Below are 27,287 nucleotides of genomic sequence, written 5' to 3'. Positions count from 1 at the left end.
TGGTACATACACCACTAACACACACCCATACGCCACTAACACACACCCATACGCCACTAACACACACACCCATACGCCACTCACGTGAGTGAGTGTGTGAGTGAGTGAGTGAGTGAGTGTGTGCGGTCTGTATGGTGCGGTGCGGTCTGTAAGGTGCGGTGCGGTCTGTATGGTGGTGTGCGGTCTGTATGGTGCGGTGCGGTCTGTAAGGTGCGGTGCGGTCTGTATGGTGCGGTGCGGTCTGTCGGTGCGGTCTGTATGGTACATACACCACTAACACACACCCATACGCCACTAACACACACCCATACGCCACTAACACACACCCATAAACCACTAACACACCCATACGCCACTAAAACACACCCATACGCCACTCACGTGTGTGAGTGAGTGAGTGTGAGTGTGTGTGTGAGTGAGTGAGTGTGTGTGAGTGAGTGTGTGAGTGAGTGAGTGTGTGCGGTCTGTATGGTGCAGTGCGGTCTGTATGGTGCGGTGTGGTCTGTATGGTACATACACCACTAACACACACCCATACGCCACTAACACACACCCATACGCCACTAACACACACCCATAAACCACTAACACACCCATACGCCACTAAAACACACCCATACGCCACTCACGTGTGTGAGTGAGTGAGTGTGAGTGTGTGTGTGAGTGAGTGAGTGTGTGTGAGTGAGTGTGTGAGTGAGTGAGTGTGTGCGGTCTGTATGGTGCAGTGCGGTCTGTATGGTGCGGTGTGGTCTGTATGGTACATACACCACTAACACACACCCATACGCCACTAACACACACCCATACGCCACTAACACACATCCTTACGCCACTAACACACATCCTTACGCCACTAACACACATCCATACGCCACTAATACACACAAATACGCCACTAACACACACCCATAAACCACTAACACACCCATACGCCACTAAAACACACCCATACGCCACTCACGTGTGTGAGTGAGTGAGTGTGAGTGAGTGTGAGTGAGTGTGTGTGTGAGTGAGTGAGTGAGTGTGTGTGTGAGTGAGTGTGTGCGGTCTGTATGGTGCAGTGCGGTCTGTATGGTGCGGTGTGGTCTGTATGGTACATACACCACTAACACACACCCATACGCCACTAACACACACCCATACGCCACTAACACACATCCTTACGCCACTAACACACATCCATACGCCACTAATACACACAAATACGCCACTAACACACACCCATACGCCACTAACACACATCCATACGCCACTAACACACACCCATACGCCACTCACGTGTGTGAGTGAGTGAGTGTGTGAGTGAGTGAGTGAGTGAGTGTGTGAGTGAGTGTGTGAGTGAGTGTGTGAGTGTGTGTTAGTGAGTGTGTGAGTGAGTAAGTGTGTAAGGGAGTGACTGAGTGAGTGTGTGAGTGAGTGAGTGTGTGTGTGTGAGTGAGTGACTGAATGAGTGTGTGAGTGAGTGTGTGAGTGTGTAAGTGTGTGGGTGAGTGTGTGTGAGTGAGTGTGTGAGTGTGTGATTGAGTGAGTGTGTGAGTGTGTGATTGAGTGAGTGAGTGAGTGTGTGAGTGAGTGAGTAAGTGAGTGAGTGAGTGTGTTAGTGAGTGTGTGAGTGAGTGAGTGTGTGAGTGAGTGAGTGAGTGTGTGTAAGTGAGTGACTGAGTGAGAGTGTGTGACTGAGTGAGTGTGTGTGAGTGAGTGAGTGAGAGTGAGTGTGTGTGTGAGTGAGTGTGTGAGTGAGTGAGTGAGTGTGTGATTGAATGAGTTTGTGAGTGAGTGTGTGTGTGAGTGAGTGAATGAGTGAGTGGGTGAGTGAGTAAGTGTGTGAGTGAGTGAGTGTGTGAGTAAATGAGTGTGTGATTGAGTGAGTAAGTGTGTAAGTGAGTGAGTGTGTGAGTGACTGAGTGAGAGTGTGTGAGTGAGTGTGTGAGTGAGTGTGTGAGTGTGTGTGTGAGTGAGTGTGTGAGTGATTGTGTGAGTGAGTGAGTGAGGGTGTGAGTGAGTGTGTGAGTGAGTGTGTGAGTGTGTGTGAGTGTGTGTGTGAGTGAGTGTGTGATTGAGTGAGTGTGTGAGTGAGTGAGTGAGTGAGTGTGTGTGAGTGAGTGTTTGAGTGAGTGACTGAGTGAGTGAGTGTGTGTCCAAGAACCACACATTAATACAGAAACTTCACTGCTTCATCCAAGAACCACACTGATTAATACAGACACTTCACTGCTTCATCCAAGAACCACACTGATTAATCCAGAAACTTCACTGCTTCATCCAAGAACCACACTGATTAATACAGACACTTCACTGCTTCATCCAAGAACCACACTGATTAATCCAGAAACTTCACTGCTTCATCCAAGAACCACACTGATTAATACAGACACTTCACTGCTTCATCCAAGAACCACACTGATTAATACAGAAACTTCACCGCTTCATCCAAGAACCACACTGATTAATACAGACACTTCACTGCTTCATCCAAGAACCACACTGATTAATACAGAAACTTCACCGCTTCATCCAAGAACCACACTGATTAATACAGACACTTCACTGCTTCATCCAAGAACCACACTGATTAATACAGAAATTTCACCGCTTCAGAGTCAGAGTCAGAGTCAGAGAGGTTTTATTGTCATTTCAGCTACATACAAGTACAGTATATTACCTTGTATTTCCTTAATCAGTGGACCGTAACAGAATTGATAAGCACTTTTGTAGGATGTTTGTCAGACTATCAGTGGATAAGGCTTTGATTGCTAGAGATTTTACTATTTATTATGAAAATAAAATGAGCCATTTAAAATTGCCTTTTGATTTTATTATAAAATCTAAGGGTATCACCCAGAATGTAATACTCACTTATTTAAACATGCCTTAGAATTAATATTATCTCTTAGAACTGACAGAGAAAAATGTCTTCTACCACAAAATGACTTAATCTCAGATCACTAATAAGAATAATCAATTTAAGACATCCAGACTTGCTAGGAATAAGGAAAAAACAAATGCAAATACCAGCCTGTTGAGTCCTGCAGCTGCAGCTCTTCTACTTTGTTTACTCAGTGAACCATTAAAATGTTTGTAAAAAATTCAGTGACCATTAAAGAACCTTCATGACTGATGGACCATGCAGCAGAAGTGGTGACTTTATTATCTTGTATTTTCTAAATCAATAAACCATAACAGAACTGATCAGCACTCGTAATTGTTAGTTTATGCTGGCTCATGTCTTGGTTCCTGTTCTGGTGTTATCTAGCTCATGTGTGTTCTAGTTAATGTCATTACTGCCCATGCTTATGTCCGGAGTTCTAGTTTCTGTTCTGTCTCAGCTTGATAACCTTATTATTAGCAATTCCTGATCTTGTTTGTGTGTTTATTGTTAAGTCTTGTTATTTTGTTTATTGTCTGTCTGTTAATAAATCTTTATAATGTCTAGAATATCTGTGTGTGTGTGTGTGTCCGTCCCATCATTGGTGCCTGTGTTAAAGTTTTCATTTATTGTGTCTGTTCCCAATACATTTAAAAATCCCAATACCATTTAAAAATCCCAATACCATTTAAAAATCCCAACACTATTTAAAAATTAAATCCATTCTCAAAAATACATTTCAATTACACAAGTAAAATAAAAAGGCCTTTCTGTAAAATTAATTCATTTTAGTACTTGTTGCATTATCATTATGTGTATAAATGCTGATCTGAAGCTCCTTTATGTGTAGTCAAGCCATTAAAATCCTTCACAGCAAAGAATTCTGGGTATTCAGCTCAGAGCCAAACACAGCCACTGTAACACACACACACACACACACACACACACACACACACACACACACACACACACACACACACACATTAATCCCTAATACATCATTTAATATTTTGTTTCACAAGTCTTCAGCTATAAAAACTACTTGGAGATTTGTTAATATGCAGAAGAAAGCTTGGTGGCATTTTGTTAAAATAAACAAAGATGACTAAAATAAAGATGGCGTCTAAAAGTAGCATGTGTTGATGTGTGTAGATATCGAGATACAAATTATCCATGCTGTGGGCGCCAACAACGTCACAGCATTTTCTACAATTTGTTTCTTTGTTCAAGAGAACTCAATGTACATCACGTCCCTAAATTATCTGAAAAGTTGAGTCGTGACTATAATCAAACACAAAAGTGAATGTTTTACCTGCAGCATATCAAGTTCAATTTTTCCGCTGTTATTTTTCTCGAACTTCTTAAACATTTCTAAACAAACAAAAACATTAAAATAAGATATAAATAAGATTTATTTTAAAATCTCTTTTAAGTGTTTACAATCTGTCTTATTGGTGTGGTGTGTATGTGGTTGTGGTAGTGTTTGTATGGTTAAGGTAGCATTTGTGAGGTTATGATGGTGTTTTTATGGTTGTGATTGTGTGTTCATAGTGATGGTTTTGGTGTTTGTGTGGTTACATTGTTGTGGTGGCGTCTTTTATCAGTGCTATACAGAAGATACTTAACATTGTTTCAGAAGCAGTGGAGCATCTGACAATAAAATACTGACTGTAAAATACTGATCTGTAGCAGAACATCTTCCAGGTTAGATTCTTTTTTTTCACTGTTTTTGTTTTTATGTGGTTCTGATGGTGTTGGGTTAGGATTCTGATGGTGTTTCTGTGGTAATGGGAGTGGTATTAAGGGTTTTGTTGCTGTTTTGTGGTTATTCTAATGGTGGTATATGATCTTACGAAAAAGAAGCTCCAGTCGGATCACGCAGGACACAAAACTATCAAAATCAACAGCACTTTGTTGATCAGCATAACGAGTGATGATCACGTCCAACACCAGAGTGTTCAAATGAAAACCTGAAAAACACCAAAATCAAAATTCAGAATCTTATTAGTTATTAAATTATTTGTGTTCTATTCTATTCTTTTACCATTATTTAATTACAGTTAGTATCATTAATAATTAATCAAATCAATCAATCATTTTCAATAATAAAGGATTAATGAAATGAACCTGCTTGACTTAGTGCGTCTCTCATTTCATGGGAGCTCATGGTTCCGGAGTTATCTGTATCTAGGTTCTTAAATATTTCCTAAAAAAATCATAAAACATTCATTAAAACAAATTCATTAAAACAAGTTGTTCCCACATTTCAAAGATTTTACTGTATAAGAAATAGTGTAGCATGCAAATCATTCCTGAATAAAAATTGTTAACTGTTCATCAATAAACTCAATTAGTTAAATAGTAAAAGTAAAAAAAAAACTACTACAGTCTAGAATGTTCTAAAAGGTTTATGCATTTTAGGAATTAAAAGTAAATAACTGGATCAAATAGCCCAGGGAAGGAAAGTCGAATAGGATTCCTCCTCACTGCGGCTGCAACAGCGACTAGTGGGACTGGTGCAAGTGACAGTGGAATCATAATTGGCAATTAAATTTTATTAAAATTACTCAATTATGAGTAAAATAGGAAAATGCCAAAAGAAAATTAGGCCTCTTGTTATTGATTACAGTAGTTATACCACTACAGCTAGTGACTTCTCTGTGTCCATATGACCCTATTCAACTTAGTTATTGAAAAATTACAATTTTGAGTTTTGCTTAGCAGACTATTTTTAGTCTTTAAAGAATAATTAAGGAATTGTTATAATAATAAAGGTTCTAATTTACATTAAATGGTTTTGAATACTTTAACAGGTGAGGTCTGATTAATCACTGTCAATGTAAAGAACTTTGATGGTGTCTAATAGTGAACTTCAGTGTGGTACCAGGTATATTTGCAGCTTCATCCAGAGAGTATGGAACTCCAGCAGTCCAAGTTTTCCACTGCCATCTCTCTAAGAGCGTTAAAGATCAAAGTGTAAATCTGATTTCTGCAATAATTAACACCACATCAGCATTATATTTAATGAAGGACCAAATCTGACATTTAGGGTTAAGGTCACGTTTTCCAAGAAAAAATTTATATTGAAGGATACATCCAGAAGGCTGATAATGTGACGGCACGTCTCCATACTCATTCCATCAGTTTTCAGATCAGTTCCTGTACAAACCAAACCGAAACATCTCACAAAATCAGAATATAACATTTATAACATTAGTAGATCTGTTTCCTAAACTTCATTAACTTTCATTTGTTCTTAAGTAAGTCCAGTACTAAGTAAGTGAGTCCTGTTTTTTTTTTTTATTCTGATGATGATTAAGATGATTTTCCTGACACACTTACTCAACGCTGCTCATCAGCAAAAATAAACTTTATAAAGAGGAGCACAAATTAATAAAACAAAAAATAAAGATTTTAGGTCAACAAGTTGATTAATATAGTTTTATTTAAAGCTCGTGTCAAACTAATGGAAATATAAAATGTGATTTTGTCTTGTGAACATTAAATGTGATTGTTGATCAGCATGTAATAATAATAATAGTAATAATAATAATAATATGTAATTTATAATATACTGAGTTTTTTTATTGTTTTTTTCTGGCAGGTCAATTTTAATATTAGTGTATTTCAATCATTTAATTACTCTTGACATTTTATTATTATCAAAAGTTTTTTTATTGTCACGAATACCAACTCCATGCCTTCAACAATATGGACTACAATTCCCATGCTCCCACGGACTCTCACGTGACAATCACATGTCTCTGGTCAGCCAATCCTGATCGGTCTTCAGAGTTTTGATTCAGTTCAGCTGTGTGTGAATGTTATTGAAACTCTTCTGTGTGTTTGTGTCTCGTTGTGAACTATTGCTGAGTGTGTTTGTGTGCATACTGAGCGTTCCTTATTCCTGAATCTAACCGTTACCGTGTGTGTATGACCCTTTTATCTTCCGTTTATCTTCCGTTTGCCTGCGCCCACTGGTTTTCTCTGCCTGTCTGTTTATCCTCTGGTTTTGGACTCTGCCTGACTGTGTACACTGGTTTTGTTTTGCCCTTTTTGATATTAAACTTTCCTTGATATTTAGTCCACAAGTTTATTTTCTACAAATAGATTTAAATGAAAAACTGAAGCAAAAACTCTTTTACTCTGAGAAATGACGTGATCCAGAATCTTCTGCAGCTCCAACGCTGAAATCTCTGAATCCTACAGAGGAAATGTTAATTTAGCAGTTTTTACAGGAATCGATCAGAGGAGTTTGTTTCAGTTCTGAGAAGAAAGACGTGAACATACGTTTCCAGAGATCTGTTTGAAAAGATGTTTAAAATGTGGATCCACATCTTCAGCAGAAATTTCACTCTGCAGGACAGAACTCTGATTAGACGTTATCACTAACACGTTAACACTAAATGGATACAGAGATTGTTTAAATGTTTTACCTCTTTATACTCGTGGGTCATGTCCTTCTCCATCGGACTGCAAACACACCGAGAGATTACTTAGTGATTTCATTTAGTTTGAATGGATTTGATTATTAGAAACAAAGTACATTTAGATTTAACACATTACATTTAATCTGCTTATTATTAAAAGTCCCAAAGTTAAAATGAAATAAAATTATAGCAGAGTAAGTGAATTTAATGCAGCTCTGGTTTCATTATTTTACACAACTGCAAAGTAATCAGTTAAAATATAAAATTTTAAATAAATAATTGAAATAAAAAACATTAGAAATGATTATGCTTTGACTAGGCATAAATTTAATTAACAAAAACAACTTTTAAAACTACTAATATTTACGTAACATGACCAGTGATTTCAGTTTCAAACAATCACATCAGTGAGAAAAAATCTGTTCACTGGAGTGAGAATCAAAATTTCATAAACAAAAATCATTTCGGTCAGACCAGTTTTAATTATTAAAGCACCTTAATTACTTTTATTGGCTGAATAAAAGGTTTTATGACATAAATGTAACTGAACTTTATTTTATTAATGTCTCATAAATAATAATAAACTAATTGCATGATTACAGGATAACAGTGTACCATGAAGGCGAAGTGAAGTGAAGTTGGTAATAAAGAGTTATTTTTGGTACCTGGCTGTAGCGAGTTTTTCAGTAAACACCCGCAAGATGAAGCTGCCCTTACGGTGCGGTTCAAAGGTGGATGGGATGATGACGTACTCCCCCGGGGGCAGTTTGTACCGACCACACACCTCCCGCAGGTTTATATAGGTGTTACTCATAGCAACCGCTTTCTGTCTCAGTAACACATCTGACCCCAAGTGTACATTATTCATACCTCTATACTGTAACACACACAGACACGTGTATATTATTCATACCTCTATACTGTAACACACACACACAGACACGTGTAATTATTCATACCTCTATACTGTAACACACACACACGTGTACATTATTCATACCTCTATACTGTAACACACACACAGACACGTGTACATTATTCATACCTCTATACTGTAACACACACACACACGTGTATATTATTCATACCTCTATACTGTAACACACACACACGTGTACATTATTCATACCTCTATACTGTAACACACACACAGACACGTGTATATTATTCATACCTCTATACTGTAACACACACACACACGTGTATATTATTCATACCTCTATACTGTAACACACACACACACACACACACACGTGTACATTATTCATACCTCTATACTGTAACACACACACACGTGTACATTATTCATACCTCTATACTGTAACACACACGTGTACATTATTCATACCTCTATACTGTAACACACACACACACACACACGTGTACATTATTTATACCTCTATACTGTAACACACACACACACACACACACGTGTACATTATTTATACCTCTATACTGTAACACACACACACACACACACACACGTGTACATTATTTATACCTCTATACTGTAACACACACACACACACACACACACGTGTACATTATTCATACCTCTATACTGTAACACACACGTGTACATTATTCATACCTCTATACTGTAACACACACACACACACACACGTGTACATTATTTATACCTCTATACTGTAACACACACACACACACACGTGTACATTATTTATACCTCTATACTGTAACACACACACACACACACACACGTGTACATTATTTATACCTCTATACTGTAACACACACACACACACACACACGTGTACATTATTTATACCTCTATACTGTAACACACACACACACACACACACGTGTACATTATTTATACCTCTATACTGTAGCACACACACACACGTTGTCACGTTTTCAGCCCCTCTGTGCTCTGGAGCTCCTGTGTGCCACGCCCTTCTCTCCCCAGTCTCCAGCCAGCCTCCCTCTCCTGATTGGTTAGCTGGGGCTAATTAACCCCAGCTGCCTGTATTTAGGAGAGGATCAGGGAAAGGCTGGTTGGAGACTATTCTGTGTAACTCTGCTTGCTCATGGTAACTCCATGGTAACTCCATGGTAACTCCATGGTAACTCCATGGTAACTCCATGGTAACTCCATGGTAACTCCATGGTAACTCCATGGTAACTCCGCTTGCTCATGGTAACTCTGTTTGCTCTTTGTGACTGGTTTTTGCTTTTGATACCTGCTTGCTTCTGCTCCGTCTCATCCGGTCTGTTCATTCTGTTCTTGTCTTGTTTATGTTCCTATCTAGTTAGTTTATGTTCCTGTCTGTTTAGCCCTTTGTTCGTTAGCTCCCTGATTAGCCTTAGCCCTTTGTTCGTTAGCTCTGTGTCTTAGCTCTGTGTTAGCCTTTTGTTAATTAACTTTAGTTCTGTTAGTCCCTGTTCAGTCCTGTCTAATTTCTGTTTAGCATAGTCCTTGTATGTTTAAATTAGTTAATATTTAGCTTAGTTCCTTTGTGTTTAGTTTAGCTTGTTAGCATTTAGCCTGTTTGGTCTTTATCATTTGTTTAGCTTTGTTTAGGTCCTGTATGTTTGTTTGTATTCCTTTGTCTTGTCTTTATTATTATTATTATTATTATTATTATTATTAAATATAGTTTGTTTCATACATCTATGCGTTTGTGTCCGCCCTCCTGTTCGTCTAGCCCACATAACTGTTACACATGTGTACATTATTCATACCTCTATACTGTAACACACACACACACACACACATGTGTATATTATTCATACCTCTATACTGTAACACACACAGACATGTGTATATTATTCATACCTCTATACTGTGACACACACACAGACACGTGTACATTATTCATACCTCTATACTGTAACACACACAGACACGTGTACATTATTCATACCTCTATACTGTGACACACACACAGACACGTGTACATTATTCATACCTCTATACTGTAACACACACAGACACGTGTATATTATTCATACCTCTATACTGTGACACACACAGACACGTGTACATTATTCATACCTCTATACTGTGACACACACACAGACACGTGTACATTATTCATACCTCTATACTGTGACACACACAGACACGTGTACATTATTCATACCTCTATACTGTAACACACACAGACACGTGTATATTATTCATACCTCTATACTGTGACACACACAGACACGTGTACATTATTCATACCTCTATACTGTGACACACACACAGACACGTGTACATTATTCATACCTCTATACTGTAACACACACAGACATGTGTATATTATTCATACCTCTATACTGTGACACACACAGACATGTGTATATTATTCATACCTCTATACTGTGACACACACAGACACGTGTACATTATTCATACCTCTATACTGTGACACACACACAGACACGTGTACATTATTCATACCTCTATACTGTGACACACACAGACACGTGTACATTATTCATACCTCTATACTGTAACACACACGTGTATATTATTCATACCTCTATACTGTAACACACACACGTGTACATTATTCATACCTCTATACTGTAACACACACACGTGTACATTATTTATACCTCTATACTGTAACACACACACGTGTACATTATTTATACCTCTATACTGTAACACACACGTGTACATTATTTATACCTCTATACTGTAACACACACACGTGTACATTATTCATACCTCTATACTGTAACACACACACACGTGTACATTATTCATACCTCTATACTGTAACACACACACGTGTACATTATTTATACCTCTATACTGTAACACACACACGTGTACATTATTTATACCTCTATACTGTAACACACACACGTGTACATTATTTATACCTCTATACTGTAACACACACACGTGTACATTATTTATACCTCTATACTGTAACACACACACGTGTACATTATTCATACCTCTATACTGTAACACACACACACGTGTACATTATTCATACCTCTATACTGTAACACACACACGTGTACATTATTTATACCTCTATACTGTAACACACACACGTGTACATTATTCATACCTCTATACTGTAACACACACACGTGTACATTATTTATACCTCTATACTGTAACACACACACGTGTACATTATTCATACCTCTATACTGTAACACACACACACGTGTACATTATTCATACCTCTATACTGTAACACACACACACGTGTACATTATTTATACCTCTATGCTGTAACACACACACACACACACACACACGTGTACATTATTCATACCTCTATACTGTAACACACACACGTGTACATTATTCATACCTCTATACTGTAACACACACACACGTGTACATTATTCATACCTCTATACTGTAACACACACACGTGTACATTATTCATACCTCTATACTGTAACACACACACACGTGTACATTATTCATACCTCTATACTGTAACACACACACGTGTACATTATTCATACCTCTATACTGTAACACACACACACACCAAGGACGGATTAAAGATAGTCTGGGCCCCTGGGCAAAGAGTTGCCCCCCCCCTCCCCCCTCCAAAAACATAAATAAATTAATACATTAAACCAGTGTTTCTCAACCCTTGTTCAGTCACGGCACCCTTTGTAAGTGTTCGACATCATGAGTTGCCCCAATCGACAGTATATTTAAAGGCACTTACACTCTGCGTCCCCCCTCGCACCACGCCCCCCTCCCCTTGGTGAACCAGCACTCGGTCGCGTATGACGAGTGCTGCCTCTGCCTCGCCCCCTCCCCCTTGGTTGACAGACGCTCGTTCGACACACCCCCCTCCCTGTGGTGGGTCAGCACATACAGCAGCTTGCCTGGCAGTTTGTAGGTCCCTAGAAAGTCGAGGATCCATGGTGAACAACTTCTGTACAAGTCTAGGGACCCCAAGTACATGGCTGGGGCCCCCGGGAGACCATGGGGTCAAAGTCCCTGGTAGTCAGGGGTTCCTTACAATTGAGGTCCCTAGGAAATAAGAATATATTGTATCATAAGTGTTGATAGGCATCGCAGAATGTTTTGGGCCGGGGCCCCCTGACCTCGAGGGCCCCTGGGCGCTGGCCCCACTGGCCCGGTCAGTAATCCAGCCATGACACACACGTGTACATTATTCATACTTCTATACTGTAACACACACACACATAATATATTCTAATACTTTTACCTGTAGAGCTGCACTAATCTTCCAACACCAAACTGAACCTGAAACTGTGAGATTATGAGCAAAAGTATTGGAACACTGATCTTCACACTTACCTCATCAGGAACCTGAAACACAAACACACAGAGCAAAAATTAAGATTCTTTTTCATTTCAAAAGAGTTGGGATGTTTAGTAAAAGGCAGCAAAAAGCTTTCAGACAGCATAGAATGAGAAACGATCATGCTACTAAATTTAACCACACAGGCTCAGAGTACTTCATAAAACCATTATCACTCAACACAGTCTACCACTGCATCAAGAAATGCAAACTGAAACTTACACAAATAGAAATACATCGAACATCAATTTTATACAGAAATACTGACAAGGGGCCACAGTGGATCATTGTGGTCCACATATTAGATTAGGCACAGTTTTTACACTGGATACTTAAAGCAATCCTTCTATGAGCCACTGAACCACCCAGGCGACAAATTTGTTTACATTTACTAAGTACAATGATCAGTGAAACACGGGAAATCTTAATGCTTTAGTTAAATTAAGATTCGAGACAAATCACAGATTCGTTTTAATTGCATTTTACTAAACATCCCAACTTTTTCTGAAATGGGGTTAGTATTTACACTGTAGTGATACTGACATGATACTAGCATCATGCTTACCCTACAATGACTCACAGCATGCTAACCCTCATGCTAGCTTTAATGTAGTTGGATCGGTGTTACCTTGTATATAGCAAATCCGATGGTGTTAAAGTCCCGGCCAAACTGTCTTTCTCTGCGTGTGTCCTTCTGCATTAGACCAACCAAAAATGAACATCCATCCACCCCATCATGAGGATCATCATCCACCTCATCCAACTTTATTACAAACTGTGGGTTTGAACAAAATGTTGCTACACACACACATACACAAGATAAAAACACATGCAAACACATACACCGTGCACAACACACACACACACACACACACAAAAACACACAACACACACACACATTCAGTAATGAAATAGATAATAGTATCTGAAGTAAATGACAAACCTAAAGTTTTTTTTACTCGTAATACTACTAGTAGTATTAGTCGCAGTATTATTCAGTGGTGTATAGTAATGTAGTAATAATACTTCGTTACAGTACTTAAGTAGTTTTTTGAAGTATCTGTACTTTACTGGAGTATAAAAATTTTCGACAACTTTTACTCCACTACAATTGTGTACTTTTACTCGGTTACATTGGCTGTATGTAACTTGGTTACTCGTTACTACAGGATGAAGGTAAATGATGTGAGAGGTGTGACGGACTGCACGCTGGTTTGGTGAATCTGCGCTCGTGAGTTAGATGGTGGTTAAACACATTAATGCGCATGTGCAAACGTTCTCTAAAAGCTATCGGAGTTTTCTAAAAGTGCGTCGTTCACCCAAACACACGCAAATATGGACATTTCAGAAGTTCCAACACACTGATGTAAATTAACAATGATTAACAAAGTAAAGCTGCAGCATCAGCGTTTTTTTTTATCATATTATTAGCATTAACATTGTTCAGATATCTACCTACCATTTTTACCGATTACATTCGAACCACAAATAAAACGTTTCACTAAATTTGTTTGGAATTCATTGACTGCAAAACTCATGAAGACACGTCCATTATTTTTAAAAACTCACCTGCGGACAAATATTTCCTCAGATCACTTCTGTATTAGACCAGTAGAGGAGAGATTCATGGTGCTGAGGAACATGCAGCACGTCTTTAACCCTTTAATCACTCAACTTATCCAACTTATTATTAATGATTTTTCAGCTGTTGGCTTCAAGTTAGAAATGGTGTTTTCTTAAAGTAAGAATACCAATATTTTTTTTGTTTAACACATGCCAATCAGTGAGTAGATACAGCCCAAAATATTTTATTTAAATACAGCTTATTTTACCCAAATATTCTGATTTAAATTAATGGTAGAACAGATCATTAAAGGGATAAAAGTGCCACACGTTTTGTTAAACTCTCGAGTTTTGCTTTAAATTAATTATGCCAAAATTATTTTTTTGTTATAAATATACTACCCAAATAAAAAAATGGGAAACTATAGAAAATGCAAATAAAATAGATGCAGTGTTTCTTACATGTACATCGACTCACATTCTAAAAACGTTGGAACAGGAACATTTAGGGCTAGTAATAAGTTAAAAAAACAACTAAATAATGTCATGATTTCAAACAGGTGATGTCAACAATGATTATGATCATGAACTGGCACAAATCATGTTCAGATGAAAGGAAGAAAACAGGTTAATTGTTAAGGTGGTTTACAGGCTTAAAAGAACAATCTTTATATTTAAAATGACCGCTTCCATTTATACTAACAGCATTTACTTTTACTTCTACTTTTAATACTTAAGTACATTTAATATCAAATTACTTTTGATACTTAAGTACATTAAACATCAGATACTTTTAGATTTTAATATTCTAAAAGGTGACTTTTACTTCTATCAAAGTAAATTTCTGGTAAGATACTTGTACTTTTACTCAAGTATGGCCTTCCGGTACTTTAGCAATAGTAATAGTATTAGTAATTCTAGTGGTAGTTTAGCATTAGTACTTTATTATTGTACCTGGGTTGTTCCTGCAGCCACCCGCGGTAGAGCCGATTCTCCACATGCCCTCGAATTGGTGGTAACTCCAGCGAGCAACACCATCACTGGTCAGAGTATCAGGAGTTAGATTACAGATCTCCAGTCTGGAGAAGTTATGAATAAAATCTGAAAACTCCATCCTGTTACACAAACACACATCCAGAGAGAAGATGCTTTAAAATCTGCATCCAAAAGCATCAAATCAATCATTTTTTTTATTTAATGTATAAGAGAGAACATTGTACCAGAACTCTCCATCATCAGCTGAGTAATCAAGTTTAGATTTCTCCTCGGGTAGAACTTGATTCCACTCACTTGAACTGATGAGCACATTACAGATCTTTATCAGTTCTTCTGCAGTTGCTGAAAAATATTTAATTTATATTATTTTATCTAATGAGACAGAACTCACTCATCACTCCAGGCTCCGGTCCATTCCACCTGTCCCCATGGATTTCTCAACCTCACCAACTGAACCGGACTGCCGTATACATGGACCTACAACCATTACACACACCATCAAACACAATCACGTACCATCTCACACTGTCAATACTGCTTTTACCCTACATGCACTGTTACACACATCACGACACACACACACACACACTTTTATTACTAATACACATAGGCCCACAGTCATCACAGTTAGGCAGGGCTTGTTAACACTAAAAAAATTCCTAAAAAACTGCATTTTCCTTTCTGTATTATAGAAGACAAAATAGTGTTTACTTTTTCTGAGGCGCAGAGACTAATGGTTCCATCTCAAATTATATCCACCACCCTATGTAGTGCACTATGTTGGACATGACATAATAGAACTTTCACAAACATAGTCCTTAAAACAGCTGGTTTAAAGCCCCTGGTATCCAACAGTAGCTTAAATAACTACTTATTAATCATTCAGTGACTGTTAAAAGAAATGTTTTGTACTGTTAGGAAGTACCCTAAGTAGGGCATAGGCGACATTTGACATGGGCCCACAGTCTCTACTTAAACGGCGTTACTAACGAAGCACTAACTTTTCCTTTTCTGCTCTTTGGCTATGCTGTAGTTCCACACTGCCAAACAGGTTGTCCAGTTTCCTGCACTTTTCTGCATCTGTTTGCAGCTTTTTCTGTTTTTTTCTGCACCTCCTTTACGCTTCTTTGATCCTTTCTCCATCTCGCACTCATTCACTATACATTATATGTATTTTTTGAACTGGTGGTTGTAATTACGGTTTATCCTGGGGGAGGGACATTTCTGTGATTGTCCAATGGACATGCAGTGAGGATACTGTGGTGGGCCAATGCACACTTCAGGATTATTATTCAGGAATATTTAAAACAGAATTTATTTTTCACTCTCTCAGCGGCCCACATACAGAGCGGCCCACCGGGAAAACTCCTGACCCTCCCGATGGCCAGTCCATCCCTGGGGTTAGGGTTAACATTCAGATAATTAGAGGAAACACTAACGATGTAAAATTTGTTTTGGTATTCAATGTAGTTTAAATTGTAGCTGGTACATCAGATAAACTATTAAGTAAATGTAAGCTGTAAACTTTACAAACTGTCCATGTAAAGTATTAAGAAAGTTCAGAGGTCACCACAGTAATAACACATTATTGTTATTTTAGTCAAAAGCAGGTGAAAAATAACAAGGAACAACATTCAGGTGTGACACCGTATTCAGTCCACCAGGACATCAGAACCAAACTGTTTACCTACTCTGTCCAGTAGGCAGTATAGACTGAGCAGTGTTACCATCACACTTACAAAGATCCTGGATTAGCTAAAACAGACGTCGCTAATGTGTGTAGTAAAGTGCAGTTGAATGTTCTTCCTTGTCTCATAGATATATTTTATGCCAAATTTAAAACAGAACCAGTTGATATGAGGATGTTAAATATTTACATACATTAATCTTGCATGCTTTGTTAGTACAAGGTTTAAAGCCACACATGATCACTGCTCAAACATTTAGTTCTAAATTAAGTTTATTTACATTTATGTTTAGTAATTGTGTACACAAACATAAGCTAGTCTTACAGAACAAAAACTTTTATCAAATATATCTATCAAAATGTGTGTGTGTGTGTGTGTGTGTGTGTGTACCACTTCAGCTCCGGTGAGAGAATAGGCGTGGCCCTTCACCAATTTCTGTCGAGTTACAGCTTCAGTTTCGTATGAACTGCTTATCTGAAAACCACAGAGAAAAAAATCTTGTTTATTTTTACTGATATTAAAGTTTCTGCATTTATTTTACAAATGTGGGTAAAACACATTAATTCAACTATTAAAAAGGGCGTTCAAATACTTTTGTCCATAGTGTACATAATCATATTCTAACTATCTGTACCTATACATTTAACATACAAAATGCTATAAAATAAGTAAATCTTTTAAGATATAAAACTTATTTAATACATATAACTTTATTTTAATATATATATTTATTCACTATCACATTTTTCTATCTCACCAGTCTGTAGTAAATATGCAAATTCTAACTGTAATACAGACACAAATATAGAAATAATGTAGATGTTTACAAAGTGATTGTTTAAACTTTATAACAAAAAAGATTGGACTTTAAATCAGACTGTAGATTAGATTTTTGTTCCCTCACATCTATAGAGCAGCCAAGCAGAGATCCTCGATCCAGAGCTTTTTTAATGATGTTGAAGAGAGTTGGAGGAGCTTCCAGAAGCTCGTAACTTTCTGCTATTCCTCCTGTAAAATCCTCGAACCCTTCAATGGTGGATCCTCCTGACAGAGCCTCATAAGAACTGTTTACCCTACACACAGAACCAGGAAGTGAACCATTAAAACATCCCAGAGCTCATGGAACCGGACATTTCTCAATTATTTACCCTAAGTAAGCAGCAGTAGGAAAACTGTATTACTTTTATATACAGTGCTGTGAAAAAGTATTTGCACATCACCGCATTCTTTCTGTATTTGCTTATTTGTTATACTTAAATGTGTGAATGATCTTACAACTAATTTAATTATTAGAAAGATGAGTAAACACAAAATGCAGCTTTTAAATCATCATTTAATTTACTGAATTAACATTTAAACCCTTTATCACCAAGATGAAAAAGTAATTGTTGGGATTTCGAATACATCGTATCGGATCTCATATTTCCACAATTACTTGGCGTATGCTTTCTCCAGCAGAGCACTCCAGAACTCGCTTCCTTCCTCCGAATGAACAAACAGCAGCTCGCCATTTTTGGTGGGCAGCCGATCATCAACCACCACGTCCACCCATTCACCATACTGCCATACCTACACACACACACACAGTTCTGACAATAATTATATTTAACATGTGGTGTGAATTGGAATGCTGACTGTGAGCCAAGATCAAAATCTGTTCATAACCTAATGTGCTTGTGGCTGAATGAAAGTAAATCAATGCAGTCATGTTCTAAAATCTAGAAAAGTTTTGTAGCAGGAGAGCGACGACTCTGAATCTAACACTGTGTAATGAAGCTCGACTGTAAACACGGTTCCTGTTAGGGTTCCTGTTCAGTCTAAATGTTATTAATACTACTTCTACAATATTTACAATAATAATAATAAGAAGAAGAAAAATCATGATTATTATTGTTTTTATTAATGCAGTGCTCACAATGATCCACCACACAAACATCATCTGGTCAGTGGGGGTTCCTACAGGGGTCCCTTTTGATTAATAAATGGGGTACAGTGGAGTGGACAGAACTCTGTATGTAGCATGTAATGAATCATAATGTATGTGCCAGATAGGTGTTCCTAATGTGGCAAATGAGTGTATATCATATACTCTTGAGTATACTTATTTATTTTACATTGTTTTACTATATCTAACATATTATTATGTAATATGCAGGTATTTTCTATATAATGGTTGACACCTAATTATTACAGGAGATTAAATGCGACTTCTACTTCTTCACAGTAAAAATAAAATCTATAATCACGTTTAACTATAATAACGTTTTATAACTGTCAAAGTTTCAATAATTAGTAAATCTGCATGGAAAGCAAACGAGATTCTGATTAATGTGACGATCCACTAAAACCTGGAGAACATGTTAAAATATATATTATATTAAAACTTAAATTAAAAAGTAGAGCAAGTACATTTTACCTGGAAGTGGAAAATACCAGCATAGTTCTCCGTGAAGTTCTGATCATTAGGAACCACTCGTCCCAAAATCTCTTTATCCAGAGTCAGAGAGGCGATCGATGCCAGGAGCCAACAATCACCTGCCAATAAACCAGGTCAAAAACAACCACTAAAATAAATCTGCACTTCTTGTAAAGGTGGAAGGAAACCAGTGAGGAGATTTTGGAGAAGACCCATGAAAAAATCATGAAAAAACATGTATCACAGTGATCAGGGGATGGAACTCATGTTGCTGTGTAGCACCCACACCAGCAGCTGATTTGTCATTTTTGTTTATTTGGGGGACATTTTGTATTTATTTATAAACTATTTTACATTTTACATGATCAGCAGTGCTTTTTATTCTGACTTTCAAGTGGAGGTATTAAGATTAACACCACGGTACCAGGTGGGTTAGAAGTGCCATGTAATTATGTACACAGTGACTCAGCTCAGATAGTGAAATACATGAGCTGGAACTCCCTGATAAAGCTCATTGTTTGGATTTTGGGTGGATGAATGGGTGTGTTGGGCACTATAGAACCAGTTAAACATTTAAACTGGGATTCTGTTTCACACTGGTGATCAGCAGAGTGAGTCTAAAATGGAGGCCGTTACCCAACTGACGCCCTCAGTGCTAAATGATTAAATAATTTAGGAGTTTTTGATTGATTACAGTATAAGTTACAGCCTGGCGCTGCCACCCTGACACTCCTAAAAGATTAACACAGATTACCACCAGATAACAGAAGTTCTGGAGTTTTACAGCTGATCTACAGCGGAGGTAAAGTCGGTCTCATAGTCAACATTCATTCTGTATTCATTGTATACAAAAACAAGCGTTTGCTTAATGCCACGAATGTAAATGTAAATATTCGTGTTGACGGCTTTAAATAAAAATGTTTTATTACCTAAAACTCCCTGTTTGATGTCGGTCCTTGTAGCACCACCACTGATGAACTGGGGATTTGAACAAAGCTCCTAAAAATGAATAAAATTTGCAAATGAGCATTTTAAAAGTAACTATTGTTTAATTAAAACTGAGTTTATTAAAGAGTAAACACATTTGTATTACTAGAGGAGGGGTACAGGAGCAATACTAAACCCTAAATCCAGCAGTAGACATTTTATTGGCTCCGTAGGTAAGATTTGACCACTCTGATGCCCGTTGTACCAGTCTTTAGGTTATGTTTAGGTTGAGTTTCAGAATCACTGGCGCAGACTAATTTTATTTAAAATAATCTAATGAACCCTAGATTTAAGAACATGTAAGATCATGTTCACAAAAAAACAGTCATTTAACATGTTCGGGTCTGTCAGACACCCTGCAGAGATATTAATGCACCTGTAAAAATGAGATGAATTGTTTATCACACAAGACACGGGGCGTGTTCCTACCGTGGGCCGTTTCCATTCCACGCCTGTGGTTTTAGAGGAGTATCTGCCCAGCTGGTTGTAGCCGAGTGAGCTGGAGTCGGCAGGAAATGTGGGGTCGCAGAACAGGGTTCCTTTTTCCAAACACTCACGCTGCAGAACCCTAAAATCCTGATTATTAAAAAGCACTGCATTCTCATTTTGACCCAAACCCTCCTCACGGTCCTTCCTCCGGGAGAGAACATCAGTTATGTTGGACATCCTGACACCAGCACTTAGACCAAAATCAACACCAGTACCAACACCACCAAGTGAATCTCAGGTGTGAATGATTACAGGTGTGTAAAGTAAGAGTATGTAAAGGCTGAAGAGTAGGGAGGGGTTAAAGGTGAGGGGTGTGGAGAGCACCTGTACAATTTACAGCAGGTTTTGCGCCCTCTAGTGGATTTAACAAGTAGAACATCAAGTTCTCATAAACACTTGCTGCCCAAATTAATCACATATCATGCTCTTTTACTTGGTTTAGTTTACACACCGATCATTTTTAGTCCTACTTGGAAAAAGTATGTGAACCCTTACACTAAAGTAGAAGTTCCTTTATCAGGCATCTGTAAACTTGTACAACTGTTAGTAGAAATATTTACATAATCAAATCAAGGTTTATTTGTCACATACATAGTCATAACAGGACAACTGGCAGTGAAATGCTTTAGTGACTGCTCAGCCACATTACTTACAAAAAACGTACAAATAGTCAAAATATATATTATACAAAAAAATATAGAAATGTTTTTAAAATGTAAAAATTTAGAAAATTTAAAAAAGTATAAGTAATTATAGTGAACAAGTGTGTAAAAGTGACAAGTAGTGCAGAAACAGTGCAACATAATGTAAGATGTGATTACTATACACAAATACAAATCTATACATATACACATATATCTAAAAACTGAATACACACATATACTTATATACACATAAATATGTCTATGTGTGTATATATACTGTATATATATATATATATATATATATATATATATACACACATATATACATATAAATTAGATTGTGCAAGTTTTGTAAATTTAGTCCTGAATGCTATTTTCGTTGAGGACTCGAATAGCTTGTGGGAAAAAGCTTCTTTTCATCCTCTCCTTTTTGGCCTTCAGGGCACGAAAACGCTTCCCAGACAGTAACAAAAAAACCAATCCATTACTGGGATGACTGTGGTCCTTTACTATTTTTCTGGCCCATGTCCAGTACCGTTTCCTGTATATGGACTGCAGGTCAGGAAGTTCAGTCTGGATGATGTGCTCAGCTGTACGCACCACCCTCTGTAGAGCCTGCCTATCCTGCTTGGTGCTGTTTCCGAAAAAGGTTGTGATGTTTCCCGTTATGATGGATTCAATGGTGCAGGTGTAGAAGTTACGAAGCACCTTGGAGGGTAGTTTAAAGTCTCTTAAGCGTCTAAGGTGATAAAGACGCTGACAGGGATTCTTTGCCAGCGTGGTAGTGTGGCAGGACCATGACAGGTCCTCAGAGATGTGAACTCCAAGGTACTTGAAACTGTCTACTCTTTCCACTGCGGTGCCACTGATCAAAACAGGGTGATAGTTCCTCACCTGCTTTATGCTGCAGTCCACTATCAGCTCCTTTGTCTTGCTGACGTTAAAGAGATTATTATCCTGGCACCAGTGTTCCAGGTGTCTAATCTCCTCTAGGTAGGCCCACTCATTGTTGTTTGAGATCAGGCACACTACAACAGTGTCCACCAAACTTGACAATGGTGGTTGAGCTGGAAGTGGCCACACAGTCATATGTGTACAGAGAGTACACCTAGATTATGTCACATTTTTTATGAGACCTAGACTCTGAAAAGCCAAAGTTTAAACATTGTGTTTAAACATTCTAGAGCTGATTTACTCACCGGGGAGCTGATCAAAATCAAAACAGGACAATCAAATATTTAAATTTTACTGAAACCAACTTTTAAAACCCAAATAACGAAATTAACACTAAATAACCAAACAACACTGAATCAATGTTTTAAAATCCACCACAGGGGGGCAGTGCACGTTAAACTCTTATTTGCTCAGGTGTTTGTTATTCAGTACAGGTTTTTGGGTGACGTACTGCAAACTCGGTGTCCTTCTGAGTACAGGAGGCTTGTGAGGGCTTCATTTAATGTTCATCCGAAAAAATCTCAGTTAATTATCTTTTAATTGTTGTGTTCTTTTCAAATATTTGGTTACTACCTCACCATAGCAGAACCAATTTTGTCAGATAAGGATTCCACCAGTCTGAGATTTTGCAATTGCTGGTACAGTGCCAGTGTGAGGGTACAGTGCTACACTGAGGGTATCTAATATACCATTAGATAATAAACCATATATGATATACCATATAACCATATATAACATACCATAACTCAGGTGTTAGTTTTAGCTGATAGTCTTTGTTGATACATCTTAGTTTAGCATTGAATTGATGAAGCAGTTTTGGTTGTTCCTCTTATCACAAATGTTAAGATTAGTTTTCTAACCAGGCCTCACAAAGACACCAATTTTATGCTTATCTTTGCTTATGTGTGTGTGTGTGTGTGTGTGTATGTGTGTGTCTGTGTGTGTGTGTGTGTGTGTCTGTGTGTGTGTGTGTCTGTGTGTGTGTGTGTCTGTGTGTGTGTCTGTGTGTGTGTGTGTCTGTGTGTGTGTGTGTGTGTGTCTGTGTGTGTGTGTGTGTCTGTGTGTGTGTCTGTGTGTGTGTGTGTCTGTGTGTGTGTGTGTGTGAACAGAGCGGTTTTAGTGGTTTGCCATTTTAATGGTGGTTTAATCCTTTGCTTTTTAATCCGAGCCATGTTCCAGGCAAAATTTAAAAGCCCAATTTAGGTAAAATCCCCCAAGGGCAACAACATCTCCAAATCAGTGTATTTTTTATACTGTCCCAATTTTTTATGATTTAGGTTTATACATAAAATAATGTTGCGTGTTTGTGGTGCAGTTAAAGTATTGCTGCTCTAGTTAGATTCTTAGCATTAATGTAAAATCCACATTTAAAAAATTTACCAGAACTTAATCCAGTACTGTAGAGTTTACTGATTTCCTTTTATAAAGCTTAAAATTCCAAACAAATCCCCATCAGACAAACTGTAGCAGCACTGAACGTATAAAAACTCATGTTAAGCTGTGATGAAACCCTCTTTAATGGGCTGGAGCCAGGGTTCGACAGTGTGGGGGTGGATGTAAGAGAAGGTTGCCATGGTGAAAAGTGGACTGATCACAAAGATTATGGTTCTTATTCTCATTAGTAAAAAACAACAACAATTTGAGCTTCAGAAGCACCTAAAATAAAGAGCAAGAATTTCTGAACTTTTCTAGGTTCTGTAACACCGAACTGCTGCAGATTCGTGCTGCGATTTTAAAAGTGCTGTTTGGATTCAGAACTGCTAACTGAGGAGGCCATTCAGGTACCCTGATCTCACTGCCATGTTACTGGGACCAGTTCACTTGAGTTTTGTGACACAGTTTGTTATCATGATGGAAGTTGTTATTATACGGTGATTAACAGCGGGATGCAAATTATCAGTAACAGTAATCAGAGACACTCTGGCCATCCATGGTAGATCAGTATAACATGGGCCAGGAGTAAATTCCTACGCCATTTCACAAACAGTGTGCACTCTGGACAGTTTGTTTATCAGTTTGTGTTGTTTAAACCAAATTCTGACCAAACAATCTGCATTTATAGTAGAAACACACAGCAGCTCTGAGTTTAATCATTTCACGCCTGGTGTTCTGGCTGCTCAGGTGTATTCAGGTGTGGCCACAGCAGATCATTCTGGTCCACATACATGATTTGGAACAGATTTTACACCGGATGCTTGGAGAGGTTTACTGTCGCCAGACTGAAAGAGGAGGTCAGCAGTAGCCTAGATCCTTTCCAGTTTGCATATAAGAGCAACAGGAGCACAGAGGATGCAATTGCTAGTTTGATGCATATATATGATCCTTAAGCATCTCGATAACTCTACATCTTACGCTCTGGTATTGTTTATTGATTTTACTTCTGCGTTTAACACAATTCAACCACACTTGCTGATTAACAAACCGATAGATATGAAGATCAATCCATTCATTGTAGAGTGGTATCGATCATTCTTAACAAATCGGCAGGTCAGAGTTAATGGATGTCTTTCGGATTGAAAGATCTTACAGGTGTTCCCCAGGGCTCCGTTAGTTCTCCTCTGTTGTTTACTCTCTATACCAATGACTGTAGGAATATATATGCCAATAATTTTTTAAGTTCTCGGATGACACTGCCATTCTAAGTCTAATGCAGAAGAATGACAGTGTTAATGACTACTTTGCTGAGGTACAGAGATTTGTGGAATGGTGTGACATTTATTTCCTCAAATTGAATATTAAGAAGACAGATTGTCTTTGATCACAAAAGAATTAGTGACCTCAGTCCAGTGGTTATTTATAACAATTCCATATCTCAGGTGTCTTCTTACAAGTATCTGGTGGTTTATATTGACAGTTCACTTGGATGGCTAACCCATGTAGAGTATCTCTGTGCCAGACTGCAACAGAGACTGTACTTTCTGAGGAGACTTCGTAGCTTTGGAGTGGACCAAAGGATTATGATTCTGTTTTATAAGACCATATTAGAGAGCATTGCAAGTTACGGTATTTCTGTCTGGTTTGGTGGCCTTTCAACCCAACTAACGAATAAGTTAGCTAGTGTTGTCAAAAATGCCTGGAAAATTATTGGGGGCAATCAGTACTCCTCACTGGGTGCAGTCTATGAGCGGTCTGTGCTGAGGCTGGCAAGGAATATTATTTCTGACCCCGACCATGTTATGTTCTCAGAATACCAACTTCTCCCCTCGGGAAGAAGATTCAGAATGCCATTGTGTAGATTTTATAGGTTTAAAAACTCTTTTGTACCAATTTCTATTACTATTCTTAATTCCAACAGGTAAGCAGAGTAGTGGAGGTATTTTAATGTATTTTATTGTGTGTTGGTTGATGTTCGATGTTTGCATTGCATATATGTCGTTGTATGTTTGTATATACACGATATGTAGCCCGGGGTGGCCCAAGTAAAATTTCCCCTAGTGGGACAATAAAGTAAATCAAATCAAATCAAATCAAAAATGCCCTTCCTGTACAGGACGCCAGTCTACTGTATGGCTCCAGCTCCCCACAGACACAGTCGATCATTAACAATCCTTCCTAGCTCCTTTACAGTAAACAGTGTAGGGTTGATCAGTCCTCTGCTGCACTAGTTAGTGCACTTGCACAGGGGTCTGCAGGGCTGTTTGGGATTCAGCCCGTTCAACCTGTGGTACAAATCATTGATAAACGCGCGCGCTCACCGGAACGCGATTTAAACAGAATCCTGCGTTACTGCGTGATCGTCAGTCCGCGCGCTGCACTTGACACTTGGTTCTTTGGCGCGTGGGAGTGGGAGGACCGACTGGCTGTCTCGAGCAGCACGGACCGACCGGTGTCGCGTTGTGTGTGTGTGTGCGCGCGCGCGCGCGCGCTGAGCGTTAGACATTGAGACCCACAGTAACGGAGAGGCGGCCGCTCGAGGCTCGAACCGAATTCACTGGGCACTGCTGAGCTGCGGATGGACGGCGCGCGCCGAACGGCGACCTTGTGGAACGGATGAGCGTACAGGAGCGCGCGCAGCGGGTAAGATCTCGTGCTTCTCTTTGACCTGCGTTTATTATGTAAATGAACTGACGGTGCCGGTGCAGGAACATTCAGCACCACGAACAGCTCCACGCTGCAGGTTCGAGCCTCCGGTTAAACGGGCTCCGTCTCCAAAACACAGCTGCTGCAGCCCGGTTATGTGTAGAGACACAAGCTCGGTATGTTTAATGTTTATAATGTTTATGTTTATAAAAGCTCGGCATTCTCATCTAGATCAGAAAAATGGCTCAGTAATTTTACAGACTGATCTTTCAGTCAGATCTCGAACTCTGTATCCAAAACACGGTTAACGATCGTCGGTAACATCAATAACGCTGTGGACTGGATGGTCAGAAGTATGTGGACACCCCAACATCACATCCTCATGTGAGCTTGTTAAACATCCTTTATGAAAATCCGGGGCTTTAGCATGGTGTTGATGGTGTATCAGCTTTTTGGCATACGACTGCAAGGATTTGCTTCAATAAACTACAAGAGCACTGGTGACGTCAGGCACTGATGTTGGTCTCATAGTCGGCATTCCAATGTTCTGCTGAAAATATCATAGGTTTTGTGTTAGGGTGTTTTTTTGTGTATATATTCATGAGCACTGATTCACTCAGCAGTGGACGTTAGTTTGTGTGTGTGTGTGTGTGTGTGTATGTATGTATATATATATATATTTATACTGTACTGTCTATACTGTAGGATTTTATAAGCTCAATAGCTAACTTAGCTAGCCTCGCTTAATTATTCACTCTTCTAGCTATATCAGCTTGCTAGCATGTCTGTGTGGGTTCTCAGTCTGGTCAGCTGGTTAGATTAAGCAAATCTACAGATCAAGTATACTTTAGTAATTACATGCCTAGACGTTGAAATGTTTTGTAGATTTTACTCATAAAGCGTTGTTGCATTATTTACACGACAAAAATAAAAAGAAAATATTTTTGGTTTGTGAATTTTCAAT

General features: G+C 38.4%; 1 protein-coding gene across 1 annotated transcript; it reads right to left on the bottom strand.

Moving 5' to 3' along the window:
- Nucleotides 1-3,733: 3,733 nt before the first annotated feature.
- LOC134334783 (calpain-2 catalytic subunit-like) lies at nt 3,734-20,882 on the bottom strand. Its single transcript, XM_063017238.1, has 21 exons — nt 20,646-20,882; nt 20,159-20,228; nt 19,230-19,348; nt 18,249-18,382; nt 17,718-17,886; nt 17,204-17,287; nt 15,517-15,602; nt 15,350-15,424; nt 15,084-15,244; nt 13,195-13,364; nt 12,563-12,574; nt 7,962-8,173; nt 7,303-7,339; nt 7,157-7,222; nt 7,012-7,069; nt 5,961-6,025; nt 5,751-5,819; nt 4,994-5,072; nt 4,720-4,836; nt 4,179-4,237; nt 3,734-3,781 (listed from the first exon to the last, which is right to left on the bottom strand). Exons 1-21 carry the CDS (start codon nt 20,880-20,882, stop codon nt 3,758-3,760), a joined length of 2,103 nt encoding a protein of 700 aa, XP_062873308.1. The 3' UTR covers nt 3,734-3,757.
- Between the last annotated feature and the right edge of the window lie 6,405 nt (nt 20,883-27,287).

Source organism: Trichomycterus rosablanca, chromosome 20 (genome assembly GCF_030014385.1).
Source record: "Trichomycterus rosablanca isolate fTriRos1 chromosome 20, fTriRos1.hap1, whole genome shotgun sequence".
NCBI classification, from domain to species: Eukaryota; Metazoa; Chordata; class Actinopteri; order Siluriformes; family Trichomycteridae; genus Trichomycterus; species Trichomycterus rosablanca.
Note: the sequence above shows the minus strand (reverse complement) of the source record. Positions and strands in the feature narration are given on the sequence as shown.

What these genes read in the sequence shown, in the direction of transcription:
- LOC134334783 (XM_063017238.1), bottom strand. Translation starts at nt 20,882, where the DNA reads ATGTCCAACATAACTGATGTTCTCTCCCGGAGGAAGGACCGTGAGGAG. An exon ending in CATCAAACAGGGAGTTTTAG is followed by an intron (nt 19,349 to 20,158) that starts GTAATAAAACAT and finishes GTTTATTGGCAG; the next exon opens with GTGATTGTTGGCTCCTGGCA. An exon ending in TTGAACTTGATATGCTGCAG is followed by an intron (nt 3,782 to 4,178) that starts GTAAAACATTCA and finishes TGTGTGTTACAG; the next exon opens with TGGCTGTGTTTGGCTCTGAG.